We start from the raw sequence: 19,494 nt of genomic DNA on the forward strand, positions 1-19,494 counted from the left end.
AAATGCTGAATTAAATAAATATTTTTTTATTTGTACGAATGTGTCATTTTTCATATCAGACCCCCGTCCCCACCCAAACCCCCGTCGCCGCCGAAATCTCACTCTGAACTCAGTTCAAAACTTGAGAGCCCTGATGCAGTGTGATGTGATATTAGGTTTAATGGCTAGAAAAAAAATAGATAATTTAGAGGGACCTTCTTGTAAAGTGTTACTAAAACAATAATACTAGACAAATATCGATTTCTCGAATTTAATCGATTCTCATTTTTACGATATCGATTCTTAAATCCCAAGAATCCATTAGTCTAGTCTGTTTTCAGTTGATGAATATATAGAACATGTAGCGCGCTTCCCATCCGGTAAATCGCAATAATCTTTGTGCTTTGTTACTTTTGATATGAAGCAAAGTCTCAGGTTTCAAATGACGTCCATCTTATTATTAGATTCAAAAAAGAAATACCGTTTTGGCGCTGTTTAATGTGGCGTGACAGATCACTGTAATGAATCAGTTAAAGGGATAGTTCACCCAAAAATGAAAATTCTATTATCATTTACTCACCCTCAAGTTGTTCAAAATCTGTATAAATTTCTTTGTTCTGTTGAACACAAAGGAAGATATTTTGTAACCAGGCCACTTTGGGGCACCATTGACTTTCAAAGTAGGAAAAAAAAAACTACTATGGAAGTCCATGGTGCCCCAAACTGTTCAGTTTAACACATTCTTCAAAATATCTTCCTTTGTGTTCAACTGAACAAAGAAAGAAAATTATACATATTTTGAACAACTTGAGGGTAAGTAAATAATAGAATTTTCATTTTTGGGTGAACTACCTTTAAAGAGAAGCGGCAGCACGGACAAGAAAGCAACATTATGATAAATATATGCACTGTTACATATTCTTTATCATTTTTAATGTTCTTCAAATTTAATGCATGTTTGAATAAATCAGTTATGACAGCCACAATTTAAATGTTTATATTTTTTTAAAAAATGGAGTAGAAATATGATTATGTAATTCTAAACTTTATTATACAAATCATCATTGAGTGTAATTTAAGTGTTTGTATATAAATAAGTTAATTTAACCTTCAATATTTTTTATAGTAGTACCAACTGACTCCCATGTGTAGTTTACAGCATTAGTTGAGATTTTTCTCTTCTAGAACATTTGCCATGTACTGTAACTGATATACTACATCCAAAATAATCGATATTGAAATGAAAGCATGTGAATAGAAATCGAATCATGAAAATCGTATCAATACCCAGGCCTACTAAACAATCGACTTTTCATTTCTTTTTTTTAGTGAACTACCCTTTAAAATTTTCACTGGTTTATCCTTATCTGATGTTTTTTAGATTTTCAAAACCAAGCAATTCTCACATTTGTCATTTATTATAAATTCATATATTTAAATAGACATTCAAACATGAAAAAAGCAATATCAGAGTACATTTGAAAATTTACATCATAACTGGATTTGGTAATGTAATCATTAGGATTACAAATTGATTTTTATTGCTGTTTTGTTGAAGTTGAATTTGTCCTACTTATTATCAAAGAGATCAAGCAGGTATTTTGTGTATCTGTAGTAGGATATACACACAATGTTATTAGCTTCATGGGTCCAGCATGGCAACAGTACCTCTCTGAAAATGCGACAAATTTTTTTCTTGATACCAACAAAGTCTCCAAACTTGTCCAAAAGTATCAAACGGTGGTCACCGACAATCAAAACGGTTTCTCCAGTCCATAGTTCATTACTAAATACAACTTTATCAAAATGTAAAGTCTTTCATAGACATGTCTGTCTAAATATTAGCCATCATTAAGGTTTTAGGTGTCTTTAAGCAAAACAGTGTTTTCTTTTTTAGCTGTCTCTTCCATATAAAACAGTCTTTTGTTTTTCATCCATGATTAGCTCTGTAGGTAACACCGCCTGGGTTAGGCATGACCGGTGTGTGTGGTTTCCAGCATCTCCTCATAAAGCCAGCTCTCAGTGAAGTTTCCTGACTGCTCCATTAGCTCAAACAGACGCTTGTACTCTTCAGGGTAGACGTCGCCGGTCATGGTGTCATCAAGGAAGCAGAGCTTTGAAATGAGCTCTGATCCACTGCCAGGACTCCATGAGCTTTGGAAGACATCAAAGATAGGTGTGAATACAACCTATTATATTAATTTAAAAATGTTTGTTCATTCAGAAATTCTAGTTTGTATACAAATACAGGTCAAAAGCTTACTTAATTTGTTCAATCAACCTGCGTTTCCTTTTGGCAAGGCATTGTTTCACCATCAAAACCAGAGTGCTGCCATTCAAGGGAGTTAGGTGAGAGTTAAACAAGTCCTCACGTGGGGTTATCCGCACCAAGCACAGGTTATCACTCTGGGGTAGCTGTGGGGGGGGAAAGGAAAACATGGAAATACTGGATAAACTTTTTGTAGAGGACATCAACCTCCCCATTCAAGAAACTGGATTTGATTGGACTCTATTCAGTGATGTCTGACAAGCATGATCGCACTGAAACATTCAAGTCTGCGTTGGCGCTGCCGCTGACCCAGACAGTCTCTTTTTTAAAACCACACAGTAAATCTCTAATTTAAACAACAAAATTGTTATTGTCAGTTTATCCAGAATCGTGCAGCTCTAACACATAGTACTAACATTACAGATTACATAACAGACTACAAGTACATATAACAAACTAACATTTCTCAGCTCATTTCAAGATTACCTGCAATTCATGATAAATCTGAGCTTATTTAGTGAGAAAATTAGTTGTCTGGCTCAGTCAGCATATGATTCAGACCAATGACTCATATGATAGATTCAGACTGATTCACTAATTATTTCAAGTGATTCATTAAGAAGAACCACAATTAAATTAATTAACAAATTGGACTGAAGGATGTGTGATGACACAGTGCCTCTCCTAAATCACTAACACAACATAAACAGATGATGAATCCTAGAGTGATATTACTTGTGTATAAAAACTTACAGTGCTCTTTGAGGTGGACTTTTTAGTCTTCTTGGTTATAGTCAAAAAAGATGACAATGGCTCCTGGTAATGAGGACAAAAGCAGAAATACAGTACAAACACATTAATCATTAACTGATAAATTATTCCCAGGAAAATGTAACAATGCATAAATGATAATAAAATCTCTCACCTCATGCAGTAACTCAATATCGCAGGCCATCTGCCAGAGAACACTGAACGCTAGGTAGTTCTTATAATCTCTTGGAGGGGTCACTAGTTTCTGTCAGAGAAAAGAATCATAATTCATACTTGGATCCAGCTGGAAAGCTCCAAATCCTGCTTCCTATATTGCTTAAAGTGATAGTTCACCCAATTCTGTCATCATTTACAATCATGTCTTTCCAAACACGTAAGACTTTCGTTCATCTTCGGAAAGCAAATTAAGATATTTTTAATGAAATCTGAGAGATTTCTGTCCCTTGAACCGTTTACACTTCCTTGTACCTGTGAACTCACCGTGTATTCATTCTTGCTAATAAACATGATCAACTCCACACGTCCGTAGCGGTAAATGGAACGTCGCTCAAACAGGTTGTAAATCAGCTTCCACATTATGCTCTTCTCATTCCTGTGCGAGAAGATCCCTACAACCTTCACAGGGACATCTGTTTCGGAAATGGAAAGACAGAAAAAGCATTTAGAGGTTTTCTTATCCAAACCACATATTTATGCCTTGCTTAAAGTGATTGTTTACTCATCCTTGTGTTATGGGCCATCTTTCTTCCCTTTCGGCCACATTAATCTAAATGTTTGGGGAACTAACCTGCTGACCAAGGGACCTCAGAGATGGCAAGGTCAGAGAAGAGCTTCTCGGAGTACATTGCGGGTGGTTTCATGCTGCCATGGCCGATGGGATCCAGTTTGAAGAAGTCACAATGAACCACATCCAGCTGCCCATCCAGTTTGCTCTCCAGGTCCTGTAAGATCAAAAGTTATTTAGGGTTGCGTGATATGAAGGCATTAGATTGTGAACAATTAAAATATCTCCACCATCTGCCTTTATGGTATCAGTTTCAGTTCTATGGCTGTTTTTTGATTATTTTCTCTGTCATGGTTACACTCACGTGGCATCGATGTTCTTCATCATCAAGTGAAGGTAAACAGTAGGGGGAAAATCGTATGCGTGTCAGTATACTGAATCTGTGCAACAGGTCTTAGGGGCTGTTTATACGACACCGTTTTCAAATAAAACGTAAAACTTTTATGACAGGGGCCTAAAAAAACGCAAACTTTTGAAAATGGGTTTCAAAGTGCAAGTTTCATGTAAACTACACAAATGTGAATTTGTGAAACAGTGACGTCATGTATATGCGTATTACATGTTCAGTCTATGTTCAGGTGCGCAGTGTTTCTTGTAAAGTGACATCGCCAGCTACTGGTGGGACATGAATAATACAGCATTCTTAGTCGTTATCGCGAATCTGTGTGAACAGGGATCATTTTGACAATGGTGTTGTCTGTACGCGAAAAATGCAAAAGGAAAAACCTTTCCGTTTGTAGCACATCGTTTCCATGTATATGTTCCCTTAAAAAGTGACAGCAACTTAATATACCTGCTACTGTCCATGTTGTTAATACTGTCCATATTGTTAATGAAACAACAAAAGAAATAGAGAAAATCTCTCACTACTCTTGACAGAGAACTTTAATAAGAACTGATGCATATTTTATTTCAGTGAAGAATATGCAGGGTTTTATTTTTTCATTTGATTATTCAATTTCTTACTTGAATGCTGCTTTAAATTTAAATTTAATTTCTTTCTTATGTAATATTCGTCTTGCAGTTTATATATTTTTAATAACAAAGATAAAATGACGAAATGATTTCTGAAGGATCATGTGGCATAATTTTCCTTTTAAATTTTAATAATATTTTCCAATGTTTTTTTTCTGTATTTTTGATCATTTAAAGGATTAGTTCACTTTCAAATTAAAATTTCCTGATAATTTACTCACCACCATGACATCCAAGATGTCCATGTCCTTCTTTCTTCAGTCAAAAAGAAATGAAGGTTTTTGATGAAAACATTCCAGGATTTTTCTCCATATAGTGGACTTCAATGGACTCCAGACAGTTGAAGGTCATAATTAAAGTTTCAGTGCAGCTTCAAAGAGCTCTATGTGATCCCAGATGAGGAATAAGGGTCTTATCTAGAGAAACCATCGCTCAATTTCTTAAAATATATATTAATAAATAATAAATAAATAAAATAAATTAAAAAAATAATTTAAGTTTTAACAATAAATGCTCATATTGAACTAGCTCTCTTCCTCTTCTCTATTACAATTGCAGCAGTGTAGACACTGCTAAGTGTATTACTGCCCTCCACAGGTCAAAGTTTGAACTAATTGTTATATACTTGCACTAGCATATTGTATATGACAATTTAGTTCAAACTTTGACCTGTGGAGGGCAGTAATACACTTAGCAGTGTCTACACTGCTGGAATTCAAATAGAAAAGAAGAAGAAGAGAGCTAGTTCAAGATGATTTATTGTTAAAACTTTATTTAAGAAATTGAGCGATGGTTTCTCTAGATAAGACTCTTATTCCTCATCTGGGATCGTGTAGAATACTTTGAAGCTGCACTGAAAATGTAATTTTGAGCTTCAACCATTTGGGCTCCATTGAAGTCCACTATATGGAGAATAATACTGGAATGTTTTCATCAAAAACTTTAATTTCTTTTCGACTGAAGAAAGAAGGACATGGACATCTTGGATGACATGGTGGTGAGTAAATTATCAGGAAATTTTAATTTGAAAGTGAACTAATCCTTTAAATGCAGCCTTAATGAGACTTCTTTTAGATGATAGTGTACATTTTATACATACATTGATTACAACAAAACTCCCCAACTTGGAAAATAGGCATTTTAACAAATGCTTTTAAAAAGTACACAAAACAAACTGCGATTCAGTAAGTAAGTGATATAGATAAAATAAGATAAAATATTCAAATATTTTGGTCATATCACCCACCACTACTTTGGCCTAAATGGTCTGTCATTCTTTTGTTTTGTTACCTTGTAAGGGTATATTTTTTATATAGGGAAATTAGTTTAGCTGTACTGCTCAGTAACTTGCAAAACAGTCTTAAAAACCAACATGAAAATGAATTGTAGTTCGTGATCCTGCCTGAAAAAAAATTGTGATATGATATTTCTGCCATATAGCTCACAACTACATTATTTATTAAGAAAAGGGATCCGGTAAAAGCTAACAGTGAGCAGAATGAGATGAGATCATTTCAGCCGTCTACCTGCAGCTCAGGAAGGAAGTTTGTGTCACTTTCCAACGCAACTACTCTCTGAGCCCCACGGTTCAGCAAAGCGCGTGTCAATACCCCAGGACCTGCGGACAGAGACAAACCCCACATGAATATGTCTACAAACACTGATGCCATTCAATTAGTAGTTGAGAGACACACACCTGGGTTACATTCAAATATAACAGCTTTTCCATAATCAATATCTCCGGCAAGGTGGTCGGTCACAATTCTCGCAAGGGAAGGATCTACAATGAACCGTCTCAGGTGTTTACAGGATAAGGCTTTCTGCGTGTTCTCATCCACATCACCCAAATCTAAAGGGTCGTACCGGCAGAGGGGGCGAAACTGACCCTGCAGAGGCACGGCGACGGCGGAGAGGTTCCTCTGAACTCCTCCTGAGGATAGAGAAATTCGCTCTGCTTTGCCCACCTGAGCCGGGGTCTTCCTTGACCCGGAGGAGAATGAGTCTGGAGAGTAAGTTCTCGCAGAGGTGGACAAAATCCTGTGTGTAGTCAAAGGCAAAGCGCAGGGTGATGTAGATCTTGATGTTCCACACAGAGTTCTTAAAGTCAGGACAAAGAACCTAAATCCTTCACATGCTGCCATGATGACCAATGAGCTTGAAGCCTGAAATTATAACACATGATAACACAATTTTTATAACACAAAAATGCAAATCCAAACCGGAACAGTTTTATGTAAATATACCTTTTTTTGTGTTTATTTCATTGATGACATTTCACTGTATTTGGCTAAAGCGCCATACAGTTAACTGTAACAAATAAAATCCTTTATAGCTGAACTAAACTAGAAAAATGTTATTTAAAAAAAAAGTCATTATATTATATTCAGACATACTCAGTCCCTATATCATTTATTGCAAATAAGACGCAGTCTAAACACACATATGCGAATTATCTTATATATTTGAACCTATAATCCAGCCGATACACCATTATATTATGCCTTTTCCGCAAAAGTCTATCACTATCAGGCTTTCCTGCACATGCAGATTGTTGGTTATTGATTTTTAGACAATTTTAACCCACACTAACCTCAACTGATGCGGTTCTCGTCCACAGGATCTACATTAATAAAGCGCATTCAAGCTGCGCAACACGCGCGTCCATGACATTGAGCTCCGCATGCTGTTGACCCGATGGTTTTGCAATCCTATTGGTGGTGAGGCGCACTACGTACGTCATGTCGCCGCGACGTCCATATTATGCTGATCAGAACTGCGGCAGATTTGCGCATTATTAAATTAGTTAATATTATTTTTTGTATGTGCAGTAAACATTCGTCTCAATATAAACTGTTCACTATACACACATAGCAATGACTATGAAAATACCTGTTTTGTAGTGAAATGTATTTCTTTTGAGTTTCAGATTTTTTTAATAACCTGCGCAGTGCCGTGTGAAGTTGACTGTCGTGAATACAAACATGGCACACATAATGTGTATGTACTGTAAATGTAGACACATGGACGCTCAGTGTGAGTGATGTTGTTTCGATATGATGGCTGCGAATATAGAGAGGTTTGTCAGTGAGGGTAAAGGAAATGGTTTGCGTGCTCTGCGTGAAATCAAACCCGGTGAAGAGATCTATTCCTGCGAGCCGTATGCATTCTGCATTGCCAAGAATTTCTTGAAAACGACCTGCCAAAGTTGTCTCAAGAGGTAAGAACACTATATATTCCATGCTATTTATTTCAAGAGGAAATTTGTATCAGAGAAAATGATTAAAATACAACTTAAACAGAGGGTATATCTAGCCACATGTTGATTCTAAGGTTATGTCAAATATTTGTGGGCGTCAGAGAGGTGCATCTACTGTGTTTAATACATAATATTGATTGCACAAACGTACCATAATTTTATGGATATGTTCCATGTTTATTTTGAAGATGCACCATGGTAACAATACATGGTGTGTACATGGACATGGTGTGTGATGCCATGAAAGTATTTTGGAGTACCAAAATACGCTCTTCAGTACCAAAGTACCATGGTATTGCATCAGTACTCTTTTTTGTAATGGTAAAAAGCTTTAAGCAACGGTTTGTCTGTATACTCCTCTTCTGCCATATGATAATGTTTGTGTGAATATGAAATAAAGAGTTTGAGAAATACCAGTGGGTTCACAGCAAACATAATCTGGTGCAGGACAAATGCATACAAGTGTAATGCATAGCATTTTCTGAGTGTAGTCTCTAGGGGGCGCTGTTGCTCTTTCTCTGATGTTGCTGCACCTTGAATTATTTTACGTGGTTGTTTTTGTTGGTCAGCTAAATGAGTGCGAAATTATTAGAGTGCTGTTTACATACCTAGGATGCAATAATCTATAGTACAAAGACTTTACATTAACCCATTTGGATAAGAAAAATACCCCTAGCTAATTTGCATTAAGTTTACTTTTGGCGAATGCAATTTTAGCACATGTCGACCCTCGATTAATTGGCAGGATCAATTGATTTCACTGCGTATTCAATGAATAAATCTGTTTTTGTAGTGCATTTTTTTTAAAGTCAGCTATGTGAAATTGATTTAAACTAGTTTTGGTGCAGTTCTTTTTAATATATAATGTATTGGCATCTATGTTCAGAATGTCATACTATTCTCCTGCTATATATATATATATATATATATAATATGATTTGCTTGATTTGAACTTCCATTTCAGTTTGATGATGCAGAATTCGTATCCGGAGATAATATACATTTTATATAATAAATATTGTAACAATTTCAAATATTATATATTATATATTTTTATAGTTTTGACTCATTATTTTAGACTATCATGAGTTTGAGGTAAGATGGTTGTACATAAGATTTGAATAAAAATAATGTATTTGGAATTTTTGTTATTGCATAATGCAAATTATTATTATTATTATTATTATTATTTTTTTTTTTTAAATATTCAGTATTTGTTTTTAGTATTCAATTATAATGCACAATATGGAGTATGCAAGTATTCTGTTCTGAACACAGCCTCTTTATGTCTTTTTTAGGAGACATAGATGAGTGCACTGCATCTGTATTGTGTAACATGGCCTAGAGAATGGATATATGATCAGTGAAGTTCACAGAATTAATTACCGCTGATGACTAATTTACCAGTTTACTCAAGTTACACCAAATCTGACTGAACAGCTAAGCATTAATCTGCTCCAAATACAGACCGAATTCAAATATAAGCCTGGCTCTTATGTTGTGCGTCAGAAAAACAAAAGTTTGTTGTCGAGAGCAGCTGTTGAGAGTGTTTTCATCACTTTCCCAAATGTCGCAGTCATAAGTCATTTTGTTGAAGGTTTCTTCTTGTGATCCAGCAGTCTAGGATTGTTTGTTGTTATCATTGTTGTTCATTTCAGACACGTACTGTATTTTCATTTTCAGAAGTATAATTTTTCCTCTCGCCGAGTGTGTAGGATGATGCCGTAATGAGATTTCTAGCAGATGTGCTGATTTAATTCACACCAGCTTTTCATGCCCTCTCGCCGCCTGATCATCTCTGACACTTTATTAGAGTCTACAAAACTCTCAGTGCCGACAAACGCTCATGGATGGTGTGTGTTGAGAAAATCAGTAGACCTCAATAGAGTAAATAGAATAAATTTAGTATTTGTACAGAATTATTAATCAGCTTTCTGGAATACTTTCTGGAAGTTGCTTTGGCCAAATGTTATACTTATAATGTAGGCTTTTGATTTTTTTCTTGCACGTCTAAAGAGTCCACCCTCAAGACTCTATAAGGCTTTATGATTTCCACATTGTGGAAAACTTTGACGAAATCGTGGAGTCATAAAAATGAAATCTACTAAATAATGCTCAATGTCCCAGAATTTGGAAAATTGTGGATGACTAAATCAAAAGTAGGACTGTACACTTAAAACACTATATGGACTAGTGTCTGTAAATATTAAACCACAAAAAGACTATTAAAATATGAAGTCTGCATGTTTTGTGTGTCTCTGTGTGAATTTTAAACAGTAATTAATTTTAACAGTAAACCTCTGTTGAAAAGCATTTTGTTTATCAAAAAAGGATTTTTTTTTCAATTTGATTACATTTTAAAATATTAAATAAATTGTGAAAATCATATGCCTTTATTTGATTAACACCAGTTTTGATGATAAATTTATATTAAATCATAAATCAAAATAATATTAATAATAATAATAATTAAACAAATAAATAAAAATATGTATTATGGTCCTATTATTGTAAAAAAGTAATAAATTAAGTTGTTAAAATTTTATAAATTAAATATGAAATAATAGGAATTTGAGAAAAAAATAATATGTATTTCAAAGGGCCCTAAAAACAGTACATTTAATAACTTTTCAATAATAATAATAATAATAATAAATTGGTACCAGTCAGTGCAAAAAAACCCAAAACAAAACAATACAAAACAAACAAAAAGGTACCAGCATTGCTGCAGTACCTGGTATATTTGGTACCCGATAGACGCTGCTTTCAAAGGGTCTTGTTCATGTTTGTTTGAGCGCCAAAGGTTTCTATTTACAGCGTGTTTTTACAAGTGTTGAGCATTTCATCGAAAATCCTTTTATTATAACCAACAAAGTGTAAACACGATGTAAATAAGAGATTCATTGAGCTTGTGCTTTAGAGATAGCCTTTAAAATTCTGTCATCTATTACTCACCCTCATGCCGTTCCACACCTGTAAGACCTTCGTTCATCTTCTGAACACAAATTAAGATATTTTAGTTGAAATCCGATTGCTCAGTGAGGCCTGCATAGCCAGCAATGCCATTTCCTCTCTCAAGATCCATCAATGTACTAAAAACATATTTAAATCAGTTCATGTGAGTACAGTGGTTCAATATTAATATTATAAAGCGATAATATTTTTGGTACGCAAAATTTATTATTATTTTTTTTAAATTCTCATAATATTAATATTAAACCACTGTACTCACATGAACTGATTTAAATATGTTTTTAGAACATTAATGTATTACTCACCCTCATGCCATTCCACACCCGTAAGACCTATTTTTGTTGAGCAATGACATTTCCTCTCTCAAGATCCATTAATGTACAATGGATCTTGAGAGAGGAAATGTCATTGCTCAACAAAAATAGGTCTTACGGGTGTGGAATGGCATGAGGGTGAGTAATTAATGGCATTATTTTCATTTTTGGGTGAACTAACCCTTTCACAAATCCTCTCCCGTGGCCTCATAGGATAGTAAAGTGTCCCTCGAATGCACACTTGAGAATTTTCGCCATAAGTAGTAGGTCATCCAGGTACTTTTTGCCCCCTCTTTTATGAGCACTGTGAATTCAGACATACTTCTTTTGTCACATACTGTTCTTCGCCTGCTTTGTTGTAGTATGTGACTTTAGATACAGCCTGTTTCTTCAGCACCCCAAAAAAGTGATGCCTTCTTTACGGCTGTTTTCGAATATGCACATGACAACATCATTCATATACATCACAAGCATATGTGCACTTTGGTCAGAGTGGGATAGATGCGATTAAAGTGTTTCCATGATTCCACACAAAAGACCTTTATGACGCAGTTTAGTATTTTAAATATGACAATTTACTATAATTAAATTAATACATAGTTCAGTCATTAAACTTTGATGGCGCAGGCTGATGGGTCTTAACGCAAGCTAATGATAATTGCAGCATTAACTACTGACACAAGCTGATTGGTCCATGTCACATCTGCAGCCAATGAGCTTATGGCTCACACATTTAAATGGCTGGTTGGTTAAATTTACTTTAGCAGTTTGCAGCGCGCTTCAGAGTTCCTCTAAAACCCTCCACCCTCCCCAGCTCCACCTGTATAGATCTGCCATGGGTTATTGATATATGCTATTTGTGCAGCAGCACTATGTCTTACTCGCAGCAGTGTATCTACGTATGTATTGGCAGTAGCAAGTTCCTGTACTTGCTCTACACACAATCTAATTTATAGTGTATTTATTTACAGAAGAGTATGTCATCATATCACAGATCTAAAAGATATGTCTGTCAGTGATAGAGTCGTCATTTGTTGTCATTTCTTTGTGTCAGACTGCAGTTTGTCTGTCACAGAACATCAAATATTTCTCGCAGGTATTTTAAGTAGGCCTGCTTTATTTATTAATTTATTTTTAAATGAGGTTATGATAATTCTCCCGTGCACTTGTTTTTAGTGTCATGTTCTGAAGTTCAAGAAAACACACACACCCTGAGGTATCCATTCTCGGTCTTTTTCTGGTTCTCTCCCTCCTTCTGCTTTCTTTTATTCATCTATTCCCTGTTGAGGTATTAATTGCCATCTGCTTTTTGCCGTTTGGCTGGTCGGGGCAGCCGTTCATCATATTTCAGGTATGTCATTTTCCTGACTCCTGCTCAATGCTTTTCTGAGCGTGACCTTGTGGAGCGGATCTTTCCACTTGAGAGGGAGGAAGAAAGCAGACAAACAGGCTCAGAAGACAGTCATTTCTGGCCAGGGATTAGTGCTTCAGTCCTGCTGATAACCTGGCTCATCTATAGAGAACTGTCTGCATGGACTCACCCAGGAGAACACTGTGGATGAAAAGAAACGCCATGGAAACAGAACGTTAATAATCCGCTCAGAAGAGCTCTGTATTGTAATGCTCCCTTAGTGCAGCTCTGAATAAGCTGAAAGATGCTTGTGCTGTCACAGAGCTCAAAGAATTTATTTTACAATGTTCAGAAATGAGTGCTGTAAATTTTTATAGATGATAGTATCAAATGATATTACTGCGATATTTCAATATATACGATGGAACCAGGGCTTAACATTAACTTTTTTGCTCACCATCCACTCTGGCTAGTGTTTTTCCGAAGTTATTAGCCACTCAGCATTTTCACTGGCCACAATTTTGACATTGATACCATTGGAAAAAACTGCCATATAGATATTTTAAATATTATCTTATAATTTGGCAGCAGTTATATTAGGCTGCTGTGACTTTAAGACCTGATGCACGGATCCATTATACTGTTGCACATGCGTTTTTCTCAACTTGCGTAACTGACTGTGTTTTAGGGTTGCACGGTGTACCGGTACTACGGTAGTAAAGCTTCAAAATACTGGCAATGCCTTTGTATTTTTTAAACGGTAGTATCGTCAGTACCGTAAGGAATGTTGTATGTGCGGTAGGTACACTTCAATTGAACATGCGTGCCTGCAAAAACATTACAAGAGACTGCCGTTGACTGTCTGCTGTGCCCTGTGTAGTAAATGCTCTGTAGAATTAGTGCCTTATTGTTTCCTGATGCTTCAGTTAATTTTGCAATGAGATAAAGTTGCGCTTGCACGTTGTTGTTCGCAGTGCATTTTATCTGGAGAAAGGGTCTGAAATTCACTTAATTAACATAATAAAATCTTTATATAAGAATGAATTCTCACAGTTTTTCTGTTGCTCATTTGGCCACTTCTGGAAAAGATTAAATAGTTTGTTTCTAGAAACATCTTTGCGAACACGATTCAGACAAATGCAATTCCATTCATCAATAAGCTATAGCGGGTTTGCACTCGGTTCTTATGAATCATATCAATCGTGATTTTATAATTATAAATGTATTATATGTTTTAATATACATACTGCTCTCCAGTCAGGGTTAGATATTTCAAGAAATGCTCCTGATAGTTCGTGACACGAACAAGAGCGCTGTTTTTGTTGCGTTTCTAAATGAATCTGTTTTTGAACAAATTGGGCGAGTCACTGACTCACTAATCCATTCATTAAGAAAGTCATTTACTTCGTTCCTGAATGAATCAGCCGTTTTGAACGAATCGGTTGAATGATTCATTGACTTAATCATTAACACTTGCCACCTACTGGCGACTTTAGTCTCCCATCTAAAAGTAGGTCTATTCTATCATTTTTTACCATCTAAAAGTAGGTGTATTCTATCATTTTTTTTCCGCCAACATTTTTATTTCTATATTCAAATTTTTATATTTGAAACATTAATATCATAACATTATTTATGCAATTGTAATTGAAGTGTAAATGCACAAATGCTACATCATCAGTTCATACAGCTTCTGTGCAGTGCTAAGATGAATTTTGTTTACAATGATTCATTTGATTGGTAATAAAAGCCTGTTATTCATTCTCATTAATGAAGTCTGGTCTGTTTTCATGTTTTTATGAAAGTTCATTTTGTATACTGCATGGTATCGCGATACTACTTGGTATCGTGATACTTCAGCTGGTATAGTATCGTAAGACATTTTTATGGTATCGTGACAACCCTACTGTGTTTACGTGAATACTCGTCAAGACCGGCATTTTGACATGTTTTGTGTGCATTTGAATGTAAGCACAATGAGCATTGTAAAAGAACTCAATTTAATACTGAGAGGTGGCTTTATGTGCGTGCACTTTGGGCATGAGCACAAATTCTGTGGGAATGAGTAAAATTATGAGCAATACGTACAGTCCCACTCAAATTCAAGCCTTATAAACATCAACAATATTCATCCGGAGCAAATGAAACAAGTGAGTGAGGGGAGGCGGGTTTGTGTGTCAACTCTCTGTCGGAGAGATGAGAAAATGAGTTTTAGAAGCGTTACAGATATTTCAGTATCGATATGTAATGAAAAATGGATATCTTTGACACAACATTGCTCTTACTTTATTATTTCTGATGCCTTTTTAAAAGACTACAATTGAAAAATATATATTATATATAAAATTCAACCCGCCAAAGTGGCCGATACCAATTATTGGCTGATACATCTGTGCATCTTTAGTATAAAGGCTTTACAGTTCCGTTTTGATTAAGAAAAGCACCCCTAGCTTGCACTGTTTACTTTTGGTGAAGACAATTTTATCTAATTTTTGTTAATTGGCAGACTTGATTGATTTTCAATGCATATTCAATGGTTAAATCTATTTTAGTAGTGCATGTTTTTATTTTAGTTAAGTGACATTGATGTAAACATAATATACATTAGATGATATTCTTTGAATTGACCTTCCATTTCAGTTTGATGCAGAATTCATGTCCAGAGATAAAATATAATTTAATATAATAAACACTGTAACAATTTTCAGATATTATATATGTTTTGTTTTTGATCAGGTTTTCACACATACACTACCGCTGAAAATTTTTCAAAATTAAGTTTTTTGTTTGTTTATGTTTTTCCTCTTATGCTCACCAAGGATGCATTTATTTTATCAAATATACAACAACAAATGTTCTTAAAATGTATAATTGTTTTGTATTTTAATAAATATTAAATTGTAATTTAAACCTGTGATGGCAAATCTGACATTCCAGCATCATTACTCCAGTCTTCAGTGTCACATGATCCTTCAGAAATCATTCTAATATGATGATTTGCTGCTCAATTATTAGCAATTATTATTGGTGCTCAGTTATGAGTAATGGTTTTTATTATCAAAGTTGAAATAAATTTAACCGTGATATTTTTTTTTCAGGATTCTTTGAAGCTCAGTGAACAGCAGTGAAATACATTATGAATGTATTTACGAATATTAGATATTTAAGAGAATTAGATGGGGTAATGAGCCTGATTAGAACTCATATCAGGCACATGAGCTCCCAGCGCTCATTTATGTACATGTGCTGCTAACTACTAGGCCAAGGCTCCAGCTGGGTTGATGCATGTTTGAACTGTTAATGACATGAATGGGTTAAAGTAAAATATTAGTCAATATTAGTCATACTCGAGAATCCCTTCGATGCATGACATTGATGTTGTGTTGCATTGTCTGTTCCTAACCATGATAGATTAAAACTGCTGTTTTATGCTATTCTTTTGAAAGCAATGCAACAGATGCTGTAGACTCGTTCTCCTGGGATTAATTTAGGAGTAATGAGGTCCATGATACAACATACAGTGAGGTTTTTTTTTTTTTTTTTTTTTTTTTTTTTTAAACAAGTCTTATGCATTAAAATTAATATTAATAACTATATACTACAAAGGTTAATATGGTGTACTTGCTATGGAAGATAAATTGGATTTCTCAGAAATAATTCAGAGACCAAAAGACCCATAAATCCCATGTTTGTTTTGGGCTTTCAGTGCAAAATAATTAAAGCATATTTTCATCTGTCATTCTTGCAACATGTGTCATATCCTTCAACGGGTTGTTGAGACAATTACACCCTGGTGATGAAATGCAATATCTCTTGACCTTGGTTAAGGCCAAAGTAAACAGTGTGTAATGCATGACTGCTTCACTATTGAACTACTCATTTTCAATTACAGTCTCCAGGAGTCGTGCTGAAATCTCAGCTGCAGTTCCGTTCAGCTGTTAAACCATGTGTTTTGTTGATATTCACATTAATTTTAAAGCATATCTTCTAAGCAAGGGCTGCAAAATGCATTTCAGAATGAATAATACATTTCTTTGCATGTTAACAATTTTAACATCTTTCTTTATATAGTTTTTCATTTCATAATTATTTCATCATTGTAACAATTTTACAACTTTGTATTTTTTCATATTTATATTAAATAATAATAAATTTTCCACTGATTTGAAATTTTGTAAAAATGATTAATAATACTGTTAATAATAATAATGCTTGCTAATGTTTACATTTTATACAGAATTATTATAAATTTCTGAAATTCCTGTGACAATTTTATAAATATAAAAAATATACAAAGCTGTATGTTTAATAAGTTCTCCACTGCTTTGATTTAAAAAAAAAAGATTAATAATAATAATAAATACAGATAATAATAATAATGCTTGCTAATGTTTATTTTTATTACTGTTATTATTTTTTATATACACACACACATATATATATATAATGTGTAACTGTACAATTATATATATGTTCAGTTCTGTAGTGAGATGTCAACACAGTAGTCAACACATACAGAATATGATGTCATATGCGATGTCATTTTTTTTTTTTGGAAACATTTCTTTGCTGGAAGCAAAGACGGGGAATCTTAGAGAGCCGCTTGCTTAAAAAACAAATCACTTGGGTTTGTTTATTTGAGAAACCAAGAGGGGCATTTTAAAGGAAATTAGGGCAACATCAAAGATGAGGGTAATCGCCTCTCTTGAATGTCTGTTTATTTCTTATGAGCACTAATGACTGTGGGTGGAAACATTAAGGAGTTGGTTAATGTGTTCCTCCCCATCCCAGCATGTGTCAGCAAATAAACAAACCATTATGGCCTCCTTTTATGATAGAGGATGACTAGAGGTGTGTTATGGGGTAATTTATGCATTGGGTCTGTACAGAATAGGTGTGTATGGATTGTAGGTCTTTAATGATATGGATTATGGGTTTGCATGAAGACGTATGCACACCTTAAACCATAAAGAAATTCATAACTAGGTTTTTTTTTCAAAGGCTTCTCATGTTTTATCAGTTAAAAGGTTCTGTCTTATCGCACCTTCCTGTGCTCTTTGATGCCTTGCTAATATGTGGCTATCAAAATAGTTGGTTCCATTTCCTTTCACATGTGACTTTACTGAAAATGTGCCTGTAAAGCAGAATGGAGCCATTTTTGCAGTGTAGGTCACTGGTCACTAGTTGCTTTGATGCTTCCGTCTGTGCCTGTTCTTTAAATCCGCCATCTGTTCTCACGGAGCGATGCTCATCGTTTTCAGACCTCTCGTCCTGTACGATCTGTGAACCAGCAGCAGCTCCGTCGCAGCATACGGTTCTCAGTGATTAACTTCACTCATTTGTTCTGTGCAGTTTTGTCAGGAAACATCTGTTCTTGAATCATTTATTATGGAATTATAAGGCAAACAAGCTTAAGTTTTCTGCACATGCAGCATTTCTGTTGCAGTGGAGATCAGATGCGCATTCTTTCTATAAATTCATACATAATTTATTGATGCATTAGCCATAACAGACAGGACTATGTGATGAAAAGCCAGCCGTGAAACTTGCGAGTAGCTGCTTCAATCTAAATGTAAGATTGATTTGAGTGCTGTAAACACAAAGTGTGACATGACAGCCAAACATAAAGCACATTGCTGATGTCAGTTTAATTCAAAGAAACTTCAGGTTGCATTTTTCCTTCTTTCCTGAACCTAGTTACAGTGCCCCTATTATGCTATTATAAATATTATGCTATCAAACTTCCTTTGCAACTTGAGCAGGACATTTCTCAGTGATAAGTTTTTACTCATTGTGTCACACATTATGAGACTGTAATTCCTCTACATCAGCATTAAAGGTGCCCTAGAAATAAAAATTGAATTTATATTGGCATAGTTAAATAACAAGAGTTCAGTACATGGAAATGACATACAGTGAGTCTCAAACTCCTCAAATTGTTTCCTTCTTCTTATGCCAATATAAATTCAATTCTTCTTATATAAATCTCATTTGTTTAAAAGACCTCTGGAAAACAGGCCAATCTCAACATAACACCGACTGTTATGTAACAATCGGGATCATTAATATGTACCCCCCCAATATTTGCATATGCCAGCCCATGTTTAAAGCATTACACAAGGGCAGAACGTCTGGATCTGTGCACAGCTGAATCATCAGACTAGGTAATCAAGCAAGGACAATAGCGAAAAATGGCAGATGGAGCAATAATAACTGACATGATCCATGATTACATGATATTTTTTTTGTAAATTGTCTTTCTAAATGTTTCGTTAGCATGTTGCTAATGTACTGTTAAATGTGGTTAAAGTTACCATCATTTATTACTGTATTCACGGAGGCAAGAGCCGCCGGTATTTTCATTATTAAACACTTGCAGTCTGTATAATTCATAAACAAAACTTCATTCTTTATAAATCTCTCCAACAGTATAGCATTAGCTGTTAGCCATGGATCACAGCCTCAAATTCATTCAGAATCAAATGTAAACATCCAAATAAATACAATACTCACGTAATCCGACGCATTCATGACAAACATTTTGTAAAGATCCTTTTTGGGGGTTATATTAGCTGTGTAAACTTTGTTTATGTACTGTTTAAGGCAAGCGTGAGCTCCGTGGGCAGGGAGCGTGAGCATTTAAAGAGGCCGCACGGCATAAATCGGCTCATTTATAATGATGCCCCAAAATAGGCAGTTAAAAAATGAATTTAAAAAAAAATCTATGGGGTATTTTGAGCTGAAACTTCACAGACACTTTCAGGGGACACCTTAGACTTATATTACATCTTGTAAAAAAACGTTCGATGGCAACTTTAACAA

At 34.9% G+C, this 19,494-nt stretch overlaps 2 protein-coding genes across 2 annotated transcripts in view; one reads left to right on the forward strand and one right to left on the reverse strand.

The window, feature by feature from the left end:
• Positions 1-1,052: 1,052 nt before the first annotated feature.
• tfb2m (transcription factor B2, mitochondrial) lies at positions 1,053-7,503 on the reverse strand. The gene is made up of 9 exons (XM_067367650.1): positions 7,369-7,503; positions 6,475-6,940; positions 6,305-6,396; positions 3,807-3,960; positions 3,500-3,648; positions 3,174-3,263; positions 3,002-3,064; positions 2,243-2,394; positions 1,053-2,133 (listed from the first exon to the last, which is right to left on the reverse strand). Exons 2-9 carry the CDS (start codon positions 6,917-6,919, stop codon positions 1,947-1,949), a joined length of 1,332 nt encoding a protein of 443 aa, XP_067223751.1. The 5' UTR covers positions 6,920-6,940; positions 7,369-7,503; the 3' UTR covers positions 1,053-1,946.
• Positions 7,504-7,796: 293 nt separating this feature from the next.
• smyd3 (SET and MYND domain containing 3) overlaps positions 7,797-19,494 on the forward strand; it is a 203,515-nt gene continuing 191,817 nt past the window's right edge. Inside the window, exon 1 of the mRNA XM_067367651.1 lies at positions 7,797-7,995. Coding sequence (XP_067223752.1) covers positions 7,832-7,995 — 164 coding nt within the window. The 5' untranslated portion in view covers positions 7,797-7,831. The remainder of the gene's footprint in view (positions 7,996-19,494) is intronic.

The sequence above is a fragment of the Chanodichthys erythropterus genome, chromosome 18 (assembly GCF_024489055.1).
Source record: "Chanodichthys erythropterus isolate Z2021 chromosome 18, ASM2448905v1, whole genome shotgun sequence".
NCBI lineage: Eukaryota > Metazoa > Chordata > Actinopteri > Cypriniformes > Xenocyprididae > Chanodichthys > Chanodichthys erythropterus.